Genomic DNA, 24,564 nt, shown 5'->3' with positions numbered 1-24,564 from the left:
ATTGGACCAAGCCTTGGCATCTTGGGATGAACCCCTTGGGTCATATATTCCCCTTGGGGTACACATAATCCCCCTTGGTTTCTTCCCCCTCACATTCTTACCTTCCCCCAAAGTCTGCTTGAGTAAATCATGCTTGGCCTGCAGTTTGGTAATGAGGTTGCTTCCATTCACAAACTCTTTGAACTTCTGCAAGACACAAATGCAAACCAGCCTGTGAGTATTATTGAGCAACTGGCTGGGGTCACCCCACCCTCCAGGACCCTACGTGGGCAGAAGGGAGCCTGTGTCCCTGCACCCTGTTCAGGGGCGGTGTTCTGGGATTCTACAGAGGTCTCAGGAGGAGGGAGGGGTGTTAGTGATGAAGGTTCTGCCAGAGTAGCAGAGACAAGGTGTTAGGGGGCATGTGAGGCAGCAGGAATGAGACCCCATTGGTCAGGTGACTCTGCTTTCTGTCAGAGCATCAGGGTTGGCTGGGCTGTTCCTCCTGAGGCCAGGACAAGCCATGTGAACACAAGGAATGCCAGCCCTGCTCTGACCCTACTGTGAGGCCTTTAGAGCTCCCCTATGACCCTACACACACACACACACACACACACACACACACACACACACAGTACCCAGCTGAGCCAGACCCCAACAACATTCTTTGGACTCTTGGGTCTGAACCCAAACCTGTGGTTCTACACTAAGTCAGCTGCTCTGATGCCCAGGTTGGGGGGTAGGGAGAAGCGAGTCAGTCACATGGACACAGATGTTCTCACAAACCCCTCCCAGGTTCTGGGCACATCTGAGCTATCTGAACTGGAATACCCTGAGAGTTCTGAGGTGGCCATAGACACCCCCATGTGCTAACAATTCAGACTGCCACAAGGTCTGAAGGAGGTGTTTTATATCCCCACAGTGAAAGTTCTAACCCTGAACCCAAAACTGCCACAAAGGTCAATCACTGGCGAGGGTAACACAGTCAGGGCAGAGGGACTGGCACTGCCCACTTTTCTCAAGTGTCCCCCAAAGCCTCCCAATGGGCCCTGAGGGAACAGAGGTGTGAAGACATGACTACACTCACACACACACACACACACACACACACACACACACACACACACACTGATCTCTGACCCCATCAGCTGAGGGGTACATGAAATACAAGGCCCGACCTTAGTTGCAGATACCAGTGATGCCCCCCAATACTTTCAAGTCCAAAGACCCCCTCAAACATCTGCCATCTGGCAACTTCACATCTGCTGACCTAAGTTCTCTACGCAAGACAGGGGTCCCGCAGATGTGGGGGACCTGGAAGTGGGTGTAGGGGTCCCTCATACATGGGTTCTCTCATTTGGGAGGGATTTTCATACGCTCAGGCCTGGAGAGGTCCTTTACATATGAAGGCCTGCTGGGGGACCCTCAGACACATGGGTCTTGGGGTAGGGGGGGTATACCGTGAAATAGAACATCTCTGTCTCCTGCTGGTTGGCCCTGCGCTTGGCGATGCTAATCTTGCTCATGTAAGTCTCGGAGGCGGCCGACTTGATGGATTCGGTGGAGCGGCTGTGCTGGAAGGCGTCGGACACGTCAAAGTCCTCCACAGTCAGCATGTCCCTCAGTGTCTGCATGGTGGCGTCCAGGGTCTTTCGTACCTGGGGAAGCGGCAAAGGTCAGTGATAGGGGTGTGTCCCCCAGGTGAGGGTGTTGGAATGTCCAGGCACAGAAGGTTAGGCTGGGCAGGGGGCAGGTGTGGCCAGTCTGAAACCCTGGGCTTGCCAGGCCAAGCTCAGGGATCAATATGCCAGTGGCATATAGGCCCCATGTGAAACTTGGTGCTATGTGTCCCCAGCACAGCATAGTAAGGTGCTGCCCTGCTGACCCCATATTGTTGGCACCCATCATGGAATAGTCCATCTCAGGTGGCCAAATACTTCCCAAGAGGCCCAGATGCCCTAGGAACATTGCATTGGAGACCTCTCAATTAAACAATTATTTAAAAACTCATTGCTTTCGGGGCTGGAGAGACAGCACAGTGGTAGGGCATTTGCCTTGCATTCAGCAGACCTGGGATGAACCTGGTTCAATTTCCAACATTCCATATGGAATTCCAGCCTGCCAGGGGGGATTTCTGAGTGCAGAGCCAAAAGAAAACCTGAGCACTGCTGGGTGCGGCCCCAAAACCAATCAATCAATAAAGTTTTTAAAAATAAATAAATAAATAAATAAAAAGTCATTTCTTTGGACATGGGGAGGAGGATCCTGAAAACTCTAGTAACTGAGGAATTGGGGTTCTAGAACTCCCCACTCTAGGTCTACCCTTTGGGGTTCTAGGATTGTCACCATGTGTTCTAGGCTCATCTTCCAGGATTCTAGGACTAACCCTCGGGGCTTTAGAAATGCCAAATGGAGTTCTAGAGTTGCCATGTGGTGTTAGGTCTACCACTTGGGGTTCTAGGATTGGTCTGCCCCCTCCCCCGGGGTTCTAAAACTACCACACCGCAGGTTCTAGATCTGCCTGGGTTCTAGACCTGACCTTGGGGTTTTAGCCCTGACCCCAGGGCTGTCTAGAGGTGCCCCCATTGAGATTCTACACCTTTCCTTGTCAAGTCTTCTAGTGTTGCAAGTCAGTCCCTAAGAAGGTTGACTGATGGAGAGATGGAGGATGAGGTCTTTCCCCTCCAGCTTGGAGCACGAGTCTGCCACCCTGTCCAGCCGATGGTTCTGAGGTGAAACGGCGGGTAAACAGCTCGCAGACAGTCAGGCTTGTGGAAATATTAGCTTTATTCGGTGGACAAGACTGAAGTCCAAAGTCTCAGCCTCAGTTCCAGCCAAAAAGCCCTTCGCCTTCCACAGACCCTTGTTTTTATCCCCCAGAATCAGGTACTACCCAATGGTGGGATCAAATACCACCCAATGGAGGAAGCAGAATCAGGTACCACCCTAGGGTGGAGGCAGAATGCCAGGTCACACCCTAGGGTAGGGCACAATCACCAATCAGGGTAGGGTCAGTAACATAATAATCCCATAAAATGTTTACATACATAACATTCTAGGTCTGTTCCTGCCTTCCTGACCAATGGTCCAAACCTGTTCCTTCCAGAGGACAAGACACTTGGGAGGGAGGAATATTCTGGATTGTTTCTTGACTCCCCTTATCAGCAGGATGTTGGGAGGCAGTCTGAGAGAGGTGAGGGGTCATGTCCTGAGAATGGGTTCCTGCACTCCTTGTGCCAGGCCTTGGGCCTACAGGGAGCTAGATAGCAAGTCCCACGCTTCCTGCTCGCCTGCAAGATTCCACTTTTCCCTTGGAATCAGTGTGACAACGGGGTCAGGAGCTGACCCCAACTTCCTTAGTGGGACTCCTCTTCAGGGAAACCCCTCTGCTCCATTCAGAAGAAGCCACCATTGTGGTTCAGCTACATTTACAAATGGCACAGGGCATATGGCACTTGCCTGCACAGCCCAACCCCAGTTCAAACCCTGGCACCACCAGGAGTAATCCCTGAGCACTGTGGAGTGTGGCCCAGCAACCACACCCTCATACAAAACAAACCAATGCCATTCCAAGTCTCTGGTAACATGGGCCTCTCGCCTTCTACCTGGACCCTGGAACAAACACTATGCCCATCCATGTACTACTTGGCTGTTTTTGTGCTCTCATAATTCTTATCTCACTGGAATGAAGGTGCCAGGAGCCGAGGGACTCATTGAGACAGGTCCCAGCAAGCCAGAGCAGAGGCTACTGCCTGCCTACCAGGCCATCACTGCTGTGTCTTCAATTGTCCCTGATCATCTGTCCAGGACCAGCATCAGAGCTCTGAACATCAAGAGCCTTTCAGGATGAGAAAGGCCCTTCCCAGCCCAGCCCGGCCCAGTTGTTGAATTTTTTGTTTGTTTATTTTGGGGCCACACATGGTGATGTTCAGGGGTTACTCCTGGCTATGCTCTCAGAAATCACTCATGGCTTGGGGGACCATAGGGGAGGCGGGGGATCAAACCCAGGTCCATCCTGTATTAGCCACATGCAAGGTAAATGCCCTACTGCTGTTTATTGCTCTGGCCCCAAGTCCAGTTGTTGAACTTAATGGGGGTGTCTGAAATCTGGAGTCTTCCTGTGGTCTCCCAGCTTACCCCAGACCCCAGAGCTTGGATCCACCCTAAGTCTAGAAGGAAGATGCTGGGTGGGAGATCCCCCCAATTTCCCGCCTGCTTATATAGCTTCCTATCACTTAAATTCACTTCTTCCTGCTGAACTGGCCTTTCCTCAAGTCCAGCTGGCTGGGGATTTTTTCTCACATCAGTGCCCCCCAAACCCCACCTGTGCCACCCCAGGGAGCCCAGCAGAGAGCTGGTCTTGCTGTCCCCAGTGCAAATTTAGCTACTCACCTCCTCATTCTCGATCTTGAGCGTGGCTAGCCTGGATTGCAGCTGGTGGTAACGTACGAGTAACTCGGTCTGCACGGGCTGTTGTGCGCTCACTTGGCAAACCTGAGGAGAGAAGTGGGGGCCATTGTAGCTGTCCGGGGCCTCCCCAGGATGGTGGCAGAGGGACAGGGCATGGCCATCCAGACACGCTAGATGGACATGCACATCTTCCCACTTTTCCTACCCTTTTCCCAGCAGGGCAGGCCTGCCCATGGTGGGGATCCCAGAGCCCCAACATTGCCTTGTCCAGAACTGAGCTTATGGATTTGCAGATGGGAAAAACGGGGACAAAAACCAACACAGGGGCTGGGGTGATAGCACGGTGGTAAGGCATTTGTTTTGCACGGGATTGACCTGGGATGGACCGGTGTTGGATCCCCAACAGCCCATAGGATTCATCGAGCCTGCAAGGAATGTTCCTGAGCACAGAACCAGGAGTAACCCTGAGCACCATTGGGTGTGGCCCCAAAACCAAAAAATCTTTAAAAAATTAAAAGAAACATAACTAACTCAGCTGCAGGGAAGAACCCAAACTTGCTAGAGGGGCCACAGACAACCCCATGTTTTCCACCTGTTAGGTAGAAGAGGTGAGCAGGGAAATGTTGGCTCCCTTGATCCCTGGGTCCTGATGTCACTCAGAGGCAAGGCAATAGGACTGTGGGGGGGGGGGGCTAGGGGGTCCCAGATACAGTGGACCAGAGAGGCCATGACAGCTGAAGCCCTGCAGGAAGGTCTTCGTGCCATCTGCATTTGGATTCTGAATTGAGGATTGTCCCCTGTCCCCATGTCCTGGCACCCCAGGATGCAAAGATGCTCCTGCCCACCTCATCCCCCATGTGGGGCTGGAACTCGAACTTGAGAGGTGGGCAGAAGACTTGGTTGCACATGTCCATCAGTGCATGTTTGTCACTCCGCGAGTCCAGGTTGTCCACTGCGCTCTCCACAGCATCCAGGCCCTCGTGGCGGGACGTCTCCAAGTTGTACTCAGCGGAGAGGTAGGTCCGGAAAGTGCGGGCCAGGCTGGCGTGGAAGCCCAGGTCAGAACACTGTGGGAAGTGGGAGGGTGTGATGGGCGACAAACCTTGCCAGCCCCTACCTGGGAAGTCACCTGGTCACCTGCAGATGACCCCTAGAGGAAATGACTGCACGCCCCCCCAGCCCAGCAACCTCAGAGGGGCTGAGGATGGCAGTTGAGAGAAACCTTTCTCCTTTTATTTATTTATTTTTTTGGCCATACACAGTGGTGCTCAGGAGTTACTCCTGGCTCTGCACTCAGAAATCACTCCTGCCAGGCTCGGGGGACCTAATGGGATGCAGGAATCGAACGCATGTCCATCCTGGGCCGGCCACATGCAAGGCAAATGCCCCACCAATGTGCTATCTCTCTGGCCCCTTCCATTCTTTCTTCCTCTTGTTTCATCCCTCCCTTCCTCCTCCTTCCCTCCTTTCTTCCATCCCCTTCCTTCCTTTCTTCCTTCCTTCACCCTCCCCATCCCTTTCTATCCCGTCACTTCTTCCCTCGCCATCCCTTCTTCCTTCCCTTCTACCTCCTTCCTTTCTTCCCTTCTTCCCTTCTTTCCTCCCTCCCTCCCTTCTTCCTTCCTTCCTTCCTTTTCTATCTCCTTCCTTCCTTCCTTCCTTCCTTCTTTCCTTCCTTCCTTCCTTTATGTAGGTGTCAGCTGCACCAAGGTGAGCATTTCTAGCTCTCTTGCCACTCCCCACCCAGGCTCATTGCTGTGTCCCCCAGCCACTAGGGACCTTGGGCCTCCAGGATTCCCACCCCATGGGTGCCCCTTCCCGATGCTCACGTCAATGAGGTCCGAGACATCATGGATATAATATTTGCTGATGGCTGCGTTGGTGGCTGCGAGGTTGAGTAAATAGTCGTTTCGGGCCTTGGTACACTTGAGCTTGTTCTCCGAATACTTTGCCTGTCTCTGGAAGGGACACACAGTGTGAGCCAGAGGCTCCCAGCAGTGACTTTAGGATGGTCCCTCTAAACCCCAGAGGGTGCCCAAAACCACCAGCCGGGCATCAAGGTCAGAGGCGGGTACCACATATACGCAGACAAGGACAATATCCCTTTGGAGAAGTGACCTCTGTGGGGGGTCTCACAGAGAAAAATGAGACCAGGATCTGCTGGGTGCCCCCAAAGTGGGAGAGCACCCTGGATAATGTAGGCCTGGTTCCTGTCTTCTCCTGGCCCCTCAGAGGCTGAGGTCATTCCTGCCTCAGTTGTCCCAGGGGCTTCCTTCCACGTCCCATACCACCTAGACACCCCCATCACCATTTATGACTGCCATCTCTCCTGCTCCCATTCTTCCATTTTGTTCATCTTTCTTTAATTCCTAGCAATAATTCTTATTCTTTCACGATTAATTTTTTTTTTTCTTTTTGGGCCACACCCGGTGACACTCAGGGGTTACTTCTGGCTCTGTGCTCAGAAATCAGTTCTTGTCTTGGAGGACCATATGGAATACCAGGGGATCGAACCGTGGTCCGTCCTAGGTTAGTGCATGCAAAGCAAACACCCCACCGCTTGCACCACCGCTCTGGCCCTTTTCACAATTTTTTTTCAAAGCTGTTTGCAGTTTCCAGTAGAATCAAGCTCCAGCTTCTGAGGACATGCCCAGTTCCTCCAGCACAGCCTCACATGACCAAGACGTGTATAATTACTGGGTATCGACAGCACCTAGAGTCCACTGCTTGCAGGAATATGTCCTAGGGTGCCTGCATTTCCCACCTTCTCCCCTGTCGGGCAGGACACTGATGTGACCCCCTTACTGTGGCCCTGGAGCCTGCCATCCTCCTCCCTCTGCCTTGTCTCTGCCTACTGAGATGCCTTCAATGTCACTTCCCTGGACTTAGGCGATGTGTGGGGTTCTCCTGGTGAGACTCCCAGGGTCTTTGCAGGGCCTGCCACTGTAGTCAATAGGCTCTGACCATCCTTCTTCTGTATTCTGAGGTGCATCTTGGGAGCTTTCACCCGTAACACCCTCACTGCTCCTTTTCACTTCTTTATTCACATCTTGGTTTCTGGGACCACCTGTAATGCCAGAGCTGTGCCCTTCACACTGTACCCTCAACAAGGCTTGTTGTGGAAGACATCCTACTGATTGTATAAGCAGTGGGGAGACCTGGGGGCTCTGGGGAAGTAGGGACTGGCTTCTGCATGGAGCTGGGCTTCCCCCTACTGTGAAATGGTCCAGCTAATAGCATCAAACTCTCATGGAAACACATGAACAAAGAGTAAAAAAAGGACCTTGGTAGGAGCCGGAGCAGTGGCACAGCGATAGGGCATTTGCCTTGCACGCGCTAACCTAGGATGGACCAAGGTTTGATCCCATGGTGTCCTATATGGTCCCCTAAGCCAGGAGCGATTTCTGAGCACATAGCTAGGAGTAACTCCTGAGCGTCTCCAGGTGTAGCCCAAAAAACAAAAACCAAAAAAGGACCTTGGTAGAGCGGGACAGGGGTTCCATGGTCCGAGCATGGATGGTGCTTTGCAAGTGAAAAGTCTTGTGATCACTCTCAGCACCATATACCCCCAGGCACAGAGCCAGGAGTAACTCCCAAACACTGCTGGGGTTCCATGAACCCCCAAAATAAGAAAAGAAATAGTTATTCTCTCCTGAACCCAGAGCACATTCAGTTTGGGCCCCTTACTTTAGATGGCTGAAGCTCAGCCCTTCCTGTGTGTGTTCTGTGTATAGGTTCTAGCCAGATCCATCACTCACCTCTGCCTCAGTCTCTGTCTCTGATTAAATGGGAAGTTGTTTGTTTCTTTTCCTTTGCAAACTTCCCTGGAATGGAACTTTACTGGCCTCCAGTAGCCATTTATTTTCCAGTTTATGTTGGGGTTTGTTCTAACTCAATCTCCTATAACTATTAAGAGCTTCAAGGGCATGGAATCCTAAAAGGAGGCTCCAAGAAGCCCAAACCATGTGGGTGAAGTGCCTGGCCTGAAGGGAGATGAGGGAGATATTTGCTGGCTGCAGGGAGGAAGTGGTGGACAAACAGGAGAAAACCACTATGGTTTTACAAGAAAGTAAGTGAGGTGGCACCCTGTCACGGGATGACAGGGGCACAAATGTCACTCTGTTGATTGTGGGGCCCTGAAATTCCCCCACAGAGCAGAGCCTGGATGATTCTGCATCACTGTTGAATTTTTAAACTTACATCCAGAGACAACTGCAAGTGCAATTCTGAAGCCCAGCCTACGTCCAGAACAGGTGCTTTTGGCTCTGGCCCTGGAGTGCTCCCACCTATTGGTGCAAGAACTTTCATCTGCCATCCCCCCATTCATCTGTTCACCCCCTTTCTATCCATCTCCCTATCCCCATCTGTCCATACTCCCTGGATGTCCATCCCTGTCCATCCATCTCGCTGTGTTCTACATGTCTGTCCCCCATCCATCCCCCATCTCCTTACCCCAGTCTGTCCATCTCTCCATCTGTCCAGCCCCTATCCTCTTTCTGTCCTTCCCCTTCAATCTGTCCATCCCATCTATTCATCCCTTCCTTTGCCCAACCCCTGTCCATTCCCCTGTCTCTCTGTCCCCCATCCCTCTGTTCTCCAACTTCTTCATCCTGATCTTCACAGAACCAGGTCTTGGAGGAATATATCCCCCACCAGCCTGTCCCCTATCTGTCCATCTCCCCATCTGTCTGTCCCACCTTCTCTTTTTTCTTCTTGATCTTCAAATTTGTGTCTCTGGAGCTGGTCCATCTCGCCCCCGCCCACCCCATCTACTTATCACCCCCATGTTCCCCCACCTTTTCCTTCATCTTTTCTATCTTCTTCACGGAGCTCCGTCTCTGGGGCCGGTCCTCATGTCGCAACAAGCTCATTCCCAGCTCTCCTGCCCTTGTGAACTGCTTCTCCTCCTGCTTCTCGGCCTCCTTCAGTTTGCTCTCGGCGCTTATACTCTCAGCGTGGTACATGTGGTAGGTTTTCATGACCTGAAGACAGACACAGTGGCATGGGGGTCAGTGCCTGGACCTCCTCCCCGATTCCTTCCCCAGCAACTGCTGAAACTTGGAAACAGTATGGTCAGGGTTAACCCTACCTACACCCTGAACCCCAAAGGCTTTTTTGCAAGATGCCAGGCTCAGAGCAGCAGAGGAGCCTAAAAAGATCTTTGCCACTTCCAAGCTTTTTTTTTTTTTTTTTGGGGGGGGGTTCATGGAGTTTCTTTCACTGCCCTTTTCAGGTTCTGCCCATCACAACTCGAGTCCCCCTTGTCTGTGAACAGAAAGCACCCTCCACCCATCACGGGATCAGGGCTTATCCATGTCCCCCCAATGCAAGGGTGCCCAGCAGTCTCCCTGGGTACAGCGAGCAGCAGAGGACACTGTCCTGGTGTGTCCTTAGGAGCTGAGGCTTTCCGAATAATCTAGTCCCTGGTTACAAGACAGATTCCTCTAAAACAGCACATGTACTGCCAGTCCACTTGCATAAGAATGTTTATGTGGTAAAAATGGACAATTTTAGGGACTAGAGCTATGGCACAGTGGTAGGGCGTTTGCCTTGCACATGGCTGACCTAGGACAGACCATGGTTCGATCCCCTGGCATCCCATATGGTCCCCCAATCCAGGAGCGATTTCTGAGCGCATAACCAGGAGCAACCCCTGAGCGTCACTGGTGTGGCCCAAAATCCAAAATAAAAAATAAAAATGAACAAGTTTGAGTTAGATGCCATCTGAGCTGCCATCCAACCCAAGAACCAAAATTTAAAGTAAAGAGACTGAGGCCTAGAAGAGCTCAATGCATTGTGGCCCTCCAGCCACATGATTTTGCCTGTTGTACTCAAGGCAAGTATGATCGATCATAGGGTAGGGTTGGTGCTTACCTGGCACAAGTCTTAACTGGGATCAACAACCCTGGTACCCTATAAGGTTCCCTGAGCCCTTCCAGAAATTATTCCTATGCACAGCTTCAGGAGTAAGCTCTGAGTACCATTGGGTATTAGATTCTGCCCCCAACCAAAACAAAAAGAAAGCCATCATGTTGTGTTCTAGAATGTTGGGTACATGGAACTCTACTGAGGAATCCTGGGCCCTATGCAGTCCACACACCACATAACAGTCCTGACATGCTTCTCAATGCTACATTGCTCAAAGATACCCTCTTGTGAGTTTCTGGACCGGACTGAGGGAGATTGTGGAAGCTGTGAGGTAGGTTTGAAAGTGCTGCCTTTGGGTGAATGGGCCAAGGAGTACAATGGAGGTGGTCACAGGGGAGCATTTAACCCAACAATAAACACACTCCCTGATGGTCCCTTCTTTCCAGCCTGATTCACTACTACATCTTCAACTTGGCACCTCATGGTAGGCAGCCTCTTCTGCAGCAGCCACTCCGGGCACTGGTAATAACTCCATGGTGCCAGAGAGACAGTGCAGCACTTAAGACACTTAAGACACTTGCCTTGCTTGTAGCTGACACAGGTTTGATCCCTGAGAGCCCAAAGCACAGAATCAGGAATAATCCCTGAGCACTGCCAGGTGTGACTCAAAAAATCCAACATAAAACAAACCCAACAAGAAATTACAAAACCCATCAGAATGTTCTAGAGTCCGCACTTAGGAGCCTGGTTCCTTGTTTAGATGACAGCCATGGGCAGTCCCACTGCATCTATTGACTTACTAGCCAACACTTACAACCCAATTTCACTCATGTCAAGGATTTACTGCTAAGAGGAGGAATTCTTTGCCTCTTACCAGTTCTCCCTCCTCCCATCCTAAAAAGCCTTGGACTAATATCAGAAGATGCCAGGCCAATAAACTCCCACCCAGGCAGACTGGTCTCTGGGCCAAAAACTCTGGGGCCCTCTTGGATTGAGAATGGGCAGTCCCCCAACTCTCATTCTGCTGAAAGCCCAGCAGTCTCACTCACACACTCCACAGCATATAAAAAGCTCAGCTTCATGACCAATCTCAGCAGAGACAACCAAACCAGAGAATCGTCCCAGTTCTACAAATCTTGGAGCATATACAGCTGTGCAACACCTCCAAATTTCACAATCCTGACAGCCCAGTAGGAAGGAGCATGGAGAATTAGATGGGAATATAGCACAGAAGCCCAGTAAACTCAGTAAACAAAAACAACAGCACAGAAGGCTCAACTTGTAACACATTTTCAGCAAACCCTCAGACAATGACTTCAATAACGCCACTGTGGGACAGAACAATAATTTTCACACATTTTCTTTCGCTGAGTTCTTTATTTTTATTTATAACTCTATTTTATATTTCGTGGTAACAAACCGTTTAAAATAAATTATTTTGTGCCTGCTGAGGCTTAGGGGGTGAGGAAAAAACTGGGCACAATGGTGGAAGGAAGGTCACTTGGTGGTGGGTTTGGTTCTCAAACACTGATACCTGAAACAACTGTATTACAAATAACTTTGTAAACCACAGTGTTTAAATTTAAAAAAAATTAATTGGAAAATAAAGGTAAGCACAAAACAAACCCCTAAACATTTCGAGACAAAAAAAGCAGCCCCTGGTTTCTGAGTCCTGGTGACAACCTCTGCATGCCCACTGCCATTTTGACCAATGACAGCTGATGCTCACTCTCTCCAATGCCAGTCAGTGCCACTAAACTCCTTTGCAAACTCAGAGACCACCAAGTGTGCCAATGTGATGCACTTTGACATTTTTATTACTTTTTCATCAAATTCACCATGAACCATAAGTAATTCTGTTTTAGCTGCACTGTGTTCCAACATCCATTCCTTTCCCAACGTTCCAGACTCCACCATTTTCCCTCCTGTCCCCAGACTGCCTCTAAGGCAGCCACTTTTTTCTTTTTATCTTTTCTTTTCCCCATTTAAGGTACTTTGGTACCTTAATACTGGTCCTCTGGGATGTCCTGGACGTCACACTCCTGCCCTCAAGGGGTCAAAATAAGTAACTGCAGGTTTTTTTGAGGACTCCGGGAACCTAGGGCAGCCAAGGTTGACCAAGAGGCTGAAGGATTTCAGGATTTACTTTTCCCCATTCGCGAAGCTTCTCCCTAACCTTTCAATTTCATGGCCCTGCAGGATTCTTTTCTTCTCCCCATGATGCTGGAACCATTCAATTCTGTATTTGGATACCAATGACTTTGATCATTGCTCCATCCATATTTCCTCTTCCAGATCTGTTCTCCTACCCCAGCGATCTGTGTGGCTCTGTCTGTCAAAAGAGTGAGCATTTCTGTCCCATGCAAACACCCCAGCATCCATCCACCTTCTGCTGGCTCGGCTGCACCCACCTTCCTCCACCCACTTTCCCACCTGTTGTCCAACAAGTCCCACACAGCGGTGCAGTCTCCTTAAATGATGGAATCCAGCAGGCTTAGAGCAATCTGGACAGTCCAGGGTGAATTCTAGTGGACATCTGTCACCAATGAGATTATCTCAGAACCAGGCATTTACTCTCTGAAGTGAGCTGCACTATTTTTTCTTTTTGGAGGGGGACACACCCAGCAGTGAGCAGGGATCATTCCTTTTTTGTTTGTTTGTTTGTTTTTGTTGTTGTTGTTGTTTTGTTTTGGGGCCACACCTGGCGGTGTTCAGGGGTTACTCCTGGCTGTCTGCTCAGAAATAGCTCCTGGCAGGCACGGGGGACCATATGGGACACCGGGATTCGAACCAACCACCTTTGGTCCTGGATTGGCTGCTTGCAAGGCAAACGCCGCTGTGCTATCTCTCCGGGCCTAGGGATCATTCTTAAAGGGGCCCAAGGGATCATATGGGGTACCAGGGATCAAACACAAGTCAGTCATGTGCAAGGCAAATGCCTTCCCTACTGTCCTATCTCTCTGGCCTAGAACAGCTCTATTTGTGCCCAGAAACACACCTCTAAAATCAGGCCACGGCACGGAAGGGTCTAGAACCCTTGCAGACTAGAACCATCTTCTCGATAATGACAGGCCAGGGCTCTAATATACTTGAATGAAACTGCTCCTTCTGAGTTTGCAGCCTCATTCTTAATCCCCCGCCAAGGACCTTTCCCCTGTCCTAGACACAGATGTGACCGCCTCAAGCATGATCAGTGGGAGTCCTGCCCAGTGTCTGCTTCTCAGATCTTTTCACTGGATGTCCTTTTCCTATCAGTCCTGATGATACAGACCCCAAACCTTCACCAGAAGAATGGCGGACAGAGGCTCCCTGCCCATCACCACTGGTCAAGTATACTCCTCTCTAGCTGGGGAAATGCAGAAAATGGGGCTAAAGGGAAAGCTCTGGGGTGCCATTGACCAGTGTAGATGCTGGATTAGGAACACAGGAGACCAGTTGGTGGATCATCTGATAGGTCATGATGAGACCTGTCTTCAAGTAGAGGATCTCAGAAAGGGCCCCCAGAGGGGTCACTAAACTCCTAAAGGGGGAGGAAGAGTGTCCTTTCGACCCTGCAGATCCATCCCTGGGGGTGTATCCAGCACTAGCTCATGGCTCTGCTAGGTTCACAGGAGCCTAAAACTTGGTCCTGAGATCCAGGTCCATTTTCCTTTAGGGGGGATTTGGGGTCTCATCCAGCAATGCTCAGGGTCCTTACTCCTCAGGGTGGTGCTCAGTGTAATATGCATAATACTGTGGATAAGATCTAGGCTGGCCACAGGCAAGGCTATAACCTGTGCTATCTCTCTGGGGTGGACCCACATCTTTTTCACTGGTTCTTATGAGGCTCACTAAAGATGGCAGTGTACTGCCCTATCAAGAAGGGAAACTGAGGCCCAGGAATAAATAGTGCATTGCCCAGTGACTGGCTGCTCAGTGGGGAGCTCGGAGGCCTGGCCTTGGGAAACATGGACAGGCCTCTTCAAGAAGACATATGTCTTCATGCTTTGACCTCAGGTCTGAGCTCAGCCCCATAGTGGGATTTGCAGAGATGCTCGGGCTGCACAGAGGTACATAAGGAGGCAAAGGCATGGTGGAAGCTAAAGGTCTCTGGGACAAGTCAGGAGCAGCTGTGATTAGGATTAGCAGGATGGTACCCTGGGCCTACACATGCCAAAGAGACTCTTCAGGGATGCCTCCATTCCAGTTGGATCACCCACATTTTTTGCCCTTGTATCCTTCACACAACTCACAAGCATGATCTAACTCATTCCTTCTGCTGGCTGAGAAATGGCCATACCCAAACTAGATGTCAAGGGCTGGAACATAGTTCATAGTAGAGATTGACATCCCAGCAAGGATCAGAGCAATCTGTAGGAATGAATGAATGAATGAATGAATGAGGGCTTGTGAGCTAGACTGGAAAGTAGATGGATTAATGGATGCATGGACTGGTGAGTGGGTAGATAAAAAAGGAATGGGTGGAGGGATGGATGGATGGATGGATGGATGGATGAATGGAAGGATGGATGGAAGTATTGATGAATGGATGGATGGATGGTTAGATATATAAATAGAGGGAAGGATGGATGCATAGATAGGGTGAATGGATGGACAGTTAGGTGAATAAGTGGATGGATGGATTCAAAGATGTGATGAATTGGTAAATGCATGGATGGGTGACTGGATGGATCACTAAGTCAATAAAGGGGGTGAAGGAATGGGTGATTAGGCAAATACTTGGATGAAAGTATGTGTGCATAGATGAATAAATGAGCAGATAGGGTTATTAGATGGATGAATGATAGGTGGATAATGGATGCAAGGATAGATGGGAAGGTAGATAGGGGGTGAATGGTTAGGTGGACAACTGGATGAAGAATGATTCAATGAATGAATGAATGAATGAATGAGTAGATGGGGTGAATGATTGTATGGTTGTGTGGATGATTGGACAAATACATGGATATATGAGTGAGTAGAAAGATGGAATAAATAGGCAAAAGCTGGCTCCCTGTGTGTGACACCAGGTGGGGAAAATCCGCGAAAGTACACCGGCCCAGTGGGGCTCAGCTGTGAAAGACTGTGAGTGTGACCTGTCTATGTCTGTCTACTGTCCTCTTGCGTGAAACTCTTGCGAGTGGGGCAAAAAGAGCCTCCAGAAACCTCGCTCGCCCAGACGCCATTTTCAGGGAGGGACTTCAGAGCATAAAAACCGGCTATCCTTTGCAAAAGCTGGCTCCCTGTGTGTGACACCAGGCGGGGAAAATCCGCGAAAGTACACCGGCCCAGTGGGGCTCAGCTGTGAAAGACTGTGAGTGTGACCTGTCTATGTCTGTCTACTGTCCTCTTGCGTGAAACTCTTGCGAGTGGGGCAAAAAGAGCCTCCAGAAACCTCGCTCGCCCAGACGCCATTTTCAGGGAGGGACTTCAGAGCATAAAAACCGGCTATCCTTTGCAAAAGCTGGCTCCCTGTGTGTGACACCAGGTGGGGAAAATCCGCGAAAGTACACCGGCCCAGTGGGGCTCAGCTGTGAAAGACTGTGAGTGTGACCTGTCTATGTCTGTCTACTGTCCTCTTGCGTGAAACTCTTGCGAGTGGGGCAAAAAGAGCCTCCAGAAACCTCGCTCGCCCAGACGCCATTTTCAGGGAGGGACTTCAGAGCATAAAAACCGGCTATCCTTTGCAAAAGCTGGCTCCCTGTGTGTGACACCAGGTGGGGAAAATCCGCGAAAGTACACCGGCCCAGTGGGGCTCAGCTGTGAAAGACTGTGAGTGTGACCTGTCTATGTCTGTCTACTGTCCTCTTGCGTGAAACTCTTGCGAGTGGGGCAAAAAGAGGCTCAGAGGAGCACGGCCGCTCCGCTTCGCTACGCGGCCGTGCACTCTTTCTAAGGAAAGAACTCCATTGCAACAAGAAGGAAAAATCACACTAAGAACGGCGCTATATCACAGAAGCAAACATTTCTCTCTGGACTGTCTTCTCTGTTGCATGCTCGGGCCTAAGATTTGACCCAGTGTGAGGCTTCATCCACGGAGGAATCCCCTCCCTTAGAGGCAAGTCAGCCCATCCAGAAAGGGAGGAGCCAGAGGAGTGTGCTGCCTACATCATATAGACAATGAATACCACTACAACACGTAGAAAAACCCACAATACAAATGTGACAATGGGGAAACAGCGCAGGCCAGCATCAGACATAGAGAATGAAGATGACAATTCTGAGGACCAGATAATGACTGAACAACTAATCAACCTCTCAGATAAGGACTTTAGACTAGCAATATGGAAGGTGCTCAACAGACTCCAAGAAACCATGGATCGAGTTGAACAGAACACTAATAAGAACCAAGAAAATATGAAGGCAGAAATGACAAAACTCCAAACTGAAATAACATGTCAACTAACAGGCCTGAAAAACTCAGTAAACGAAGTGAATGACAAAATGGATAAGCTCTGGGACAGGGTATCAGAAGCTGAGAATAGACTTGGTGCTGTGGAAGATGAGATACATAACAATTCCATACAGCAGGAGAGATTGGACAAAAAACTTAAAGCAAATGAGCAGACAATGGAAAAATTAGTCAAAGAATGGGAACAGACGAAAATAGAAGTTTATGATAAGATCAACAGAAACAACTTAAGAATCATTGGAGTCCCAGAGACCCAGGAAGAAAATTTCCAGGAAGAATCAATGGTCAAGAACATCATTAAAGAGAAACTTCCAGAGCTAAAGAATATATGTGATCAAATCCTGCATGCCCGAAGAGTACCAACCAAAAGAGACCCCAGAAAAACCACCCCAAGACACATCCTAGTCACAATGACAAATCCCACAGATAGAGACAGAATTCTGAAAACAGCAAGATCAAAAGGGGAAATCATGTTCAAGCAAGCTTCCCTGAGATTTACAGCAGACCTGTCACCAGAAACGCTCAATGCCAGAAAGCAGTGGTGGGATATTGTGACAAGACTGAATGAAATGAATGCTTCACCCAGAATACTATACCCAGCAAAACTCACTTTCCGGTTTGATGGAAGAATACATGGTTTCACAGACAAAAAACAGCTCAGAAACTTCATAGACACAAAACCAGTCTTAAGAGAAAAACTGAAAGACCTAATCTAAGACAAGACTACCCAAAAGACACACCAAATTTTGAAATAAAGATGGCGTTAAATCCCAGGACAATTCTTTCTCTCAACGTCAATGGACTAAATGCACCAGTTAAGAGACACAGAGTGGCTAAATGGATCAAAAAACTCAATCCAACCTTCTGCTGCCTACAAGAAACGCACCTGAATAGTCAGAACAAACATAGACTCAAAATAAAAGGCTGGAGAAAAGTTATCCAAGCAAACAACACCCATAAAAAAGCTGGAGTGGCCATACTAATATCAGATAATGCAAACTTTATACTCAGGAAGGTTGTAAGGGACAAAGACGGACATTTTATATTAATCAAGGGGTACGTAGAGCAGGAAGAATTCACTCTCCTAAACATATATGCACCGAATGAGGGGCCAGCAAAATATTTAATACAACTGTTGACAAATCTGAAAAATAATATCAACAACAACACAATAATTGTGGGGGACCTTAACATGGCTTTGTCAACACTGGACAGGTCAACCAGACTGAAACCCAACAAGAATATACTAGACCTGAGGAGAGAAATGGAAGAAAGAGGCCTAGTGGATATATATAGGACACTCCATCCCCAGAAACCTGGATACACATTCTTCTCCAATGTACATGGGACATTCTCCAGGATAGACTACATGCTGGCACATAAAACATACCTCCATAAGATCAAGAGGATAGAAATTTTGCAGACTACCTTCGCTGACCACAAGGCTCTGAAATTATTTGTGAACTCCAAAGGGACTCAGAAGAAACACTTTAACACCTGGAAGTTAAACAGCCTCATGCTCAATAACCAGTGGGTCCGAGATGAAATCAAGGAGGAAATCAAAAGGTTCCTGGAAACAAATGACAATAAAGACACAAACTCTCAGAACTTATGGGACACAGCAAAAGCAGTACTGAGAGGAAAATTTATAGCTTTGCAAGCACACATCAGGAAGGAAGAAGGAGCTTACCTGAGTAGCTTAATGACACAGCTAATAGAACTAGAAAATGCTCAACAAAAGGACCCAAGAACAGGAAGACAGAAGGAAATAACAAAGCTGAGAGCAGAAATCAACGAAGTGGAAACTCAAAAAACAATCCGAAAGATCAACGAAAGCAGAAGTTGGTTCTTTGAAAAAATAAACAAGATTGATAGACCACTGGCAAACCTAACAAAGAAAGAGAGAGAGAGAAACTTGATAACTCGTATCAGGAATGAAAAAGGAGAGATCACTACTGATATGACAGAGATTCAAAGGGTAATCAGAAACTACTTTGAAAAACTCTACGCCACTAAAAATGAGAACCTGGAAGAAATGGATAAATTCTTGGACTCTTATAATCTTCCACGGTTGAAGGAAGAGGATGTAGCATATCTAAACACCCCCATCACCATTGATGAAATTAAAACAGTAATCAAATGTCTGCCGAAAAACAAAAGCCCAGGTCCAGATGGATTCACTAATGAATTCTATCAAACTTTCCAAGAGGAACTACTGCCAATCTTGGCAAGACTCTTTCATGAAATTGAACAAACAGAAACACTCCCAAATAGCTTTTATGAAGCCAACATCACCTTGATACCTAAACCAGACAGAGACGCTACCAAAAAAGAAAATTACAGACCAATATCACTGATGAATGCAGATGCAAAGATCCTCAACAAAATCCTGGCAAATAGGATTCAATGCCTCATTAAGAAGATCATCCACTACGATCAAGTAGGTTTCATCCCAGGAATGCAAGGCTGGTTTAACATCCGTAAATCTATCAACATAATACACAACATCAATAACAAGAAAAATAAAAACCACATGATCATATCAATAGATGCAGAGAAAGCATTTGATAAGGTCCAACACCCATTCTTGATCAAAACTCTCAGCAAGATGGGAATGGAGGGAACCTTTCTCAATATAGTGAAGGCCATCTACCACAAGCCAGTGGCAAATATTATCCTCAATGGAGAAAAACTGAAAGCCTTCACTCTAAATTCTGGCACAAGACAAGGCTGTCCTCTCTCACCACTCCTATTCAACATAGCACTGGAAGTACTTGCTATAGCGATTAGGCAAGAAAAGGATATCAAGGGAATCCAGATAGGAAAGGAAGAAGTCAAGCTCTCACTGTTTGCAGATGACATGATACTCTACTTAGAAAACCCTAAAGACTCTATCAAAAAGCTTCTAGAAACAATAGACTCATATAGCAAGGTGGCAGGCTACAAAATTAACACACAAAAATCAATGGCCTTTCTATACACCAACAGTAATAAAGAAGAAATGGACATTAAGAAAACAACCCCATTCACAATAGTACCACACAAACTCAAATATCTTGGAATCAACTTGACTAAATATGTGAAGGACCTATACAAAGAAAACTATAAAACTCTGCTCCAAGAAATAAGAGAGGACACACGGAAATGGAAACACATACCCTGCTCATGGATTGGCAGGATTAACATCATCAAAATGTCAATACTCCCCAAGGCATTATACAGATTTAATGCCATCCCTCTAAAGATACCCATGACATTCTTCAAAGAAGTGGATCAGACACTTTTGAAATTCATTTGGAACAATAAACACCCTCGAATAGCTAAAGCAATCATTGGGAAAAAGAATATGGGAGGAATTACTTTTCCCAACTTTAAACTGTACTACAAAGCAACAGTTATCAAAACAGCATGGTATTGGAATAAGGATAGGTCCTCAGATCAGTGGAATAGGCTTGAATACTCAGAAAATGTTCCCCAGAGATACAACCATCTAATTTTTGATAAAGGAGCAGGAAATCCTAAATGGAGCAGGGAAAGCCTCTTCAACAAGTGGTGTTGGCACAATTGGATAGCCACTTGCAAAAAATTAAACTTAGACCCCCAGCTAACATCATGTACAAAGGTAAAATCCAAATGGATTAAAGACCTCGATATCAGCCCCAAAACCATAAGATATATAGAACAGCACATAGGCAAAACACTACAGGACATTACAGGCATCTTCAAGGAGGAAACTGCACTCTCCAAGCAAGTGAAAGCAGAGATTAACAGATGGGAATATATTAAGCTGAGAAGCTTCTGCACCTCAAAGGAAATAGTGCCCAGGATACAAGAGCCACCCACTGAGTGGGAGAAACTATTCACCCAATACCCATCAGATAAGGGGCTAATCTCCAAAATATACAAGGCACTGACAGAACTTTACAAGAAAAAAACATCTAACCCCATCAAAAAATGGGGAGAAGAAATGAACAGACACTTTGACAAAGAAGAAATACGCATGGCCAAAAGACACATGAAAAAATGTTCCACATCACTAATCATCAGGGAGATGCAAATCAAAACAACGATGAGATACCACCTCACACCCCAGAGAATGGCACACATCACAAAGAATGAGAATAAACAGTGTTGGCGGGGATGTGGAGAGAAAGGAACTCTTATCCACTGCTGGTGGGAATGCTGTCTAGTTCAACCTTTATGGAAAGCGATATGGAGATTCCTCCAAAAACTGGAAATCGAGCTCCCATACGATCCAGCTATACCACTCCTAGGAATATACCCTAGGAACACAAAAATACAATACAAAAACCCCTTCCTTACACCTATATTCATTGCAGCTCTATTTACCATAGCAAGACTCTGGAAACAACCAAGATGCCCTTCAACAGATGAATGGCTAAAGAAACTGTGGTACATATACACAATGGAATATTATGCAGCTGTCAGGAGAGATGAAGTCATGAAATTTTCCTATACATGGATGTACATGGAATCTATTATGCTGAGTGAAATAAGTCAGAGAGAGAGAGAAAAACGCAGAATGGTCTCACTCATCTATGGGTTTTAAGAAAAATGAAAGACACCCTTGTAATAATAATTTTCAGACACAAAAGAGAAAAGAGCTGGAAGTTCCAGCTCACCTCAGGAAGCTCACCACAAAGCGTGATGAGTTTAGTTAGAGAAATAACTACATTTTGAACTGTCCTAATATTGAGAATGTATGAGGGAAATGTAGAGCCTGTTTAGGGTACAGGCGGGGGTTGGGTGGGGAGGAGGGTGATTTGGGACTTGGGTGATGGGAATGTTGCACTGGTGATGGGTGGTGTTCCTTTTATGACTGAAACCCAAACACAATCATGTATGTAATCAAGGTGTTTAAATAAAAAAAAAATTAAAAAAAAATTAAAAAAAAAAAAAAAGATGGGATAAATAAATGAAAATATATATGAGTGAACAACTTTGTTGGGCAGATAAGTGGATGAATACAAGGGGTGACCGGCAGTGAGGGAGAGGAGGAGGAATAATAAAATAGGAAGACATATTTCTACTGCCTTTACTCTGGTTCATATGCTGGGCCTGGAGACAGCTATGTCTGTACAATTGTAAGTAGTATCCTAGTTCATACTACAGTGGGGGTGGGAAGATGGCCTACACAATAGAGTGTGCCTTGCACATGTGAGGTCCTGGGTTCAGTTCCTGGCTCTGCATGCCCTAGCCAGTACTGCTGGGTGTGACCAGGTAGGTGCTCATCATGGCTGTTGGGGCATCTACAGTCATAACAACAATAAAATAATGCAATGATGGGTAAAACTCTCTACTGGCAGGCATATGAGGTAGTGATGTATGGTGGGTGAGGGCAATGGGGAGGCAGATGCACAAGAAAGGCTTGCTGGAGGAAGTGACACCTCAGATAAACTCAGAAGAGTGAGCAGCTATTATCAGCTATGTTATAGAATATTGGGGGGGGGGGCAAAAGGAGGTCTCCAGACAAAAGGAGAAGCACAGCCAGGAAGCCAAGCAATGGAATCAATCACTTTTAGACAGAAGGGCCTTGGGGGTGTGTCTGAGCCCTGGCTCAAGGGGTCACTTCCTCGTCCCTCCAGCCACTCAGGAGGCATCTGGGATTTGTCTGTGCCCAGGACCAGCCAGTCCCGCAGAACAACTTCCAGAACAATGTTCCAGGATCCCTCTTCATTCTTCTCGATGAATCTGGGTCAACCAAAACTCACTGGACCTGCTGGTTCAGAGGTTGGCATGAGAACACACCTGGGCAATCAGCAAACAATATGCTAATCTGGCCACAGGATAAGGAGGTGTGTGTGTGTGTGTGTGTGTGTGTGTGTGTGTGTGTGTCTGTCTGTCTGTCTGTCTGTCTGTCTGTCTGTCTGTCTGTGTATCTGTTTGTGTACAGTTCTTCCACAAGGGGGTGCCAATGGATCTACATGACCCCAAAACCAGCACTGAAGGCCCGTGAGAGAGAGAGGCTGATGGCTCCCCAAGGGAGACAGATGGAGGAGGCACGGATGGGAAAAGAAAGAACGAGGGAAGGAAGCCAGAGCATCAGGAGCTGGTGGCGTTTCTTCAGGCAAAGCAGACTAAGGGCCCAAGTCTAAGGCTGGCTCAGAGCCATGGGGTGGGAGGAGTGAGATTGAGAAAAATTTAGGATATATGTGTCTGCTTCACTCTTTCACAAAGCACCTGGCAGTTTACATTGACATTTGCAGGGTAAACGATGGGCAGGGCTCCACATTTCTTGCTCCTCTCAGAACACTGACAGCTAGTAGCACTCATTATCTTCGAGTTATCCCCATTTATTCTGGGGGAAAAGCAAAGTGAGACATGGAAGCCAGGATCTTCCAGCTCTGCAACTGAAGCTCTTTCCAGAAGCCTGGAACATTCTTAAACCCATTTCTCAGGTTTTTTTTTTTTCAAAAGTGATCTGACTTTAAGATTATATATTATGGGGCCAGATAAGTAGCGAAAGTGGTAGGGCATTTGCCTTGCACACGCTAACCTTGGACGAACCGCAGTTCTATCCCCCGGTATCCCATATGGTCCCCCAAGCCAGAAGCAATTTCTGAGCGCATAGCCAAAAGTAACCCCCCAAAAATAATAATAAAAAAGATGATATATTATGCCAATGATGGGACCTACTGGCACAATGGGAGTAAGAGCAATGGGGTCAGCCTGGAAGGATGATGGTAGGGCAGGGATCATGCTATAGCCAGAAGTTGTAGTGTGGGGCTCCCCATCTCTAATAAACTTCCACCCACTGTTCAGGGGCTATCATCGTAGGATACCCAGAATTCATTTCATACCCAATCAGACCAATCAGAGGTTAAAGCAAGCCCCATTTATTACCCAGTGAGCCTCTTCTGGTGGATATTCTAGGTGCCTGTGTGCCCTGAATAAGGAACTGTCCTGTAGCCCGCACTGGGAAGGTCATCCTCTGGGACATGCCTGGGACATGCCTCTTGACTTAATGGGGGTGCTGCAATATCTATCAGCTGAAAACATGGCAGATGAATTTCTAGAACTATCCTGACACATGGTTCTATTTTTAGCTAAGTAATGCAAACAGAATCAGCACTCCACACACACACACCCCATTCTGTTTTGTGCTCATTTCTTCTCAAAGAATGAGCCCACGGGTCCATAGCATTAGCTTGTGACATTTTTCTTCCAAGTCACTCTGTGATCAAGAGGTAGACTATGAGGCTGGAGGGATAGCACAGTGGTAGGGCATTTGCCTTGCATGTGGCTGACCCAGGAGGGACCCAGTTCGATTCCCAGCATCCCAGATGGTCCCCTCACCTATGAGAGGTGATTTCTGAGTGCAGAGCCAGAAGTAACCCCTGAGCACTGCTGGGTATGGCCCAACAACCAATAAATCACTCAATCAGTAAATAACTTTAAAAATAAAGAGTTAGGTTGTATGGAAGTCCATGAAGGAGAAATCAGGAGGTCTATGTGTATGTATGTAGGGTAGGAGAGTGGAGTGAGAACCTGGTGAATGAATGAATGAATGAATGAATGAATGAAAATTATATGAGTGCCTAATCAGTGAATGAGGGAACCAATGAGTGAGAGAATTAATAGATGAATAAGTGAGGAAGAAATAAGCTGACAAATGTCCAGCTCTGCAGTCTCCTCAGCCTCTTTCTGGCCCTGGTGCAGATATGTCTTCCCTAGCACTGGGAGTAGGTGGCAGCCAGCACCCTTTTCTATCATCATGAATCCCAGCAGCATCCTGGACACAACCATCCTTTGTATCACCATCGGGGTGATGCATCCTGCAACCTCTGTGCTGTGGAAAGCGGGGGCTTTTTGCTGGCTGGAACTGAATCTGAGTCTTTGGACTTCAGTTTTGTCCATCCGAATAAAGCAAATATTTCCACGAGCCTGATTGTCAG

The 24,564-nt window shown here is 47.6% G+C and overlaps 1 protein-coding gene across 3 annotated transcripts in view; it reads right to left on the bottom strand.

The window, feature by feature from the left end:
* SRGAP3 (SLIT-ROBO Rho GTPase activating protein 3) overlaps positions 1-24,564 on the bottom strand; it is a 434,101-nt gene that overhangs the window by 32,551 nt on the left and 376,986 nt on the right. For all 3 annotated transcript variants that reach the window (XM_049766260.1, XM_049766261.1, XM_049766259.1), the window contains 6 exons: positions 9,186-9,371; positions 6,219-6,347; positions 5,235-5,456; positions 4,372-4,473; positions 1,440-1,637; positions 102-186 (listed from right to left, as the gene is read on the bottom strand). In XM_049766260.1, coding sequence (XP_049622217.1) covers positions 102-186; positions 1,440-1,637; positions 4,372-4,473; positions 5,235-5,456; positions 6,219-6,347; positions 9,186-9,371 — 922 coding nt within the window. The remainder of the gene's footprint in view (positions 1-101; positions 187-1,439; positions 1,638-4,371; positions 4,474-5,234; positions 5,457-6,218; positions 6,348-9,185; positions 9,372-24,564) is intronic.

The sequence above is a fragment of the Suncus etruscus genome, chromosome 20, assembly GCF_024139225.1.
Source record: "Suncus etruscus isolate mSunEtr1 chromosome 20, mSunEtr1.pri.cur, whole genome shotgun sequence".
NCBI classification, from domain to species: Eukaryota; Metazoa; Chordata; class Mammalia; order Eulipotyphla; family Soricidae; genus Suncus; species Suncus etruscus.
Note: the sequence above shows the minus strand (reverse complement) of the source record. Positions and strands in the feature narration are given on the sequence as shown.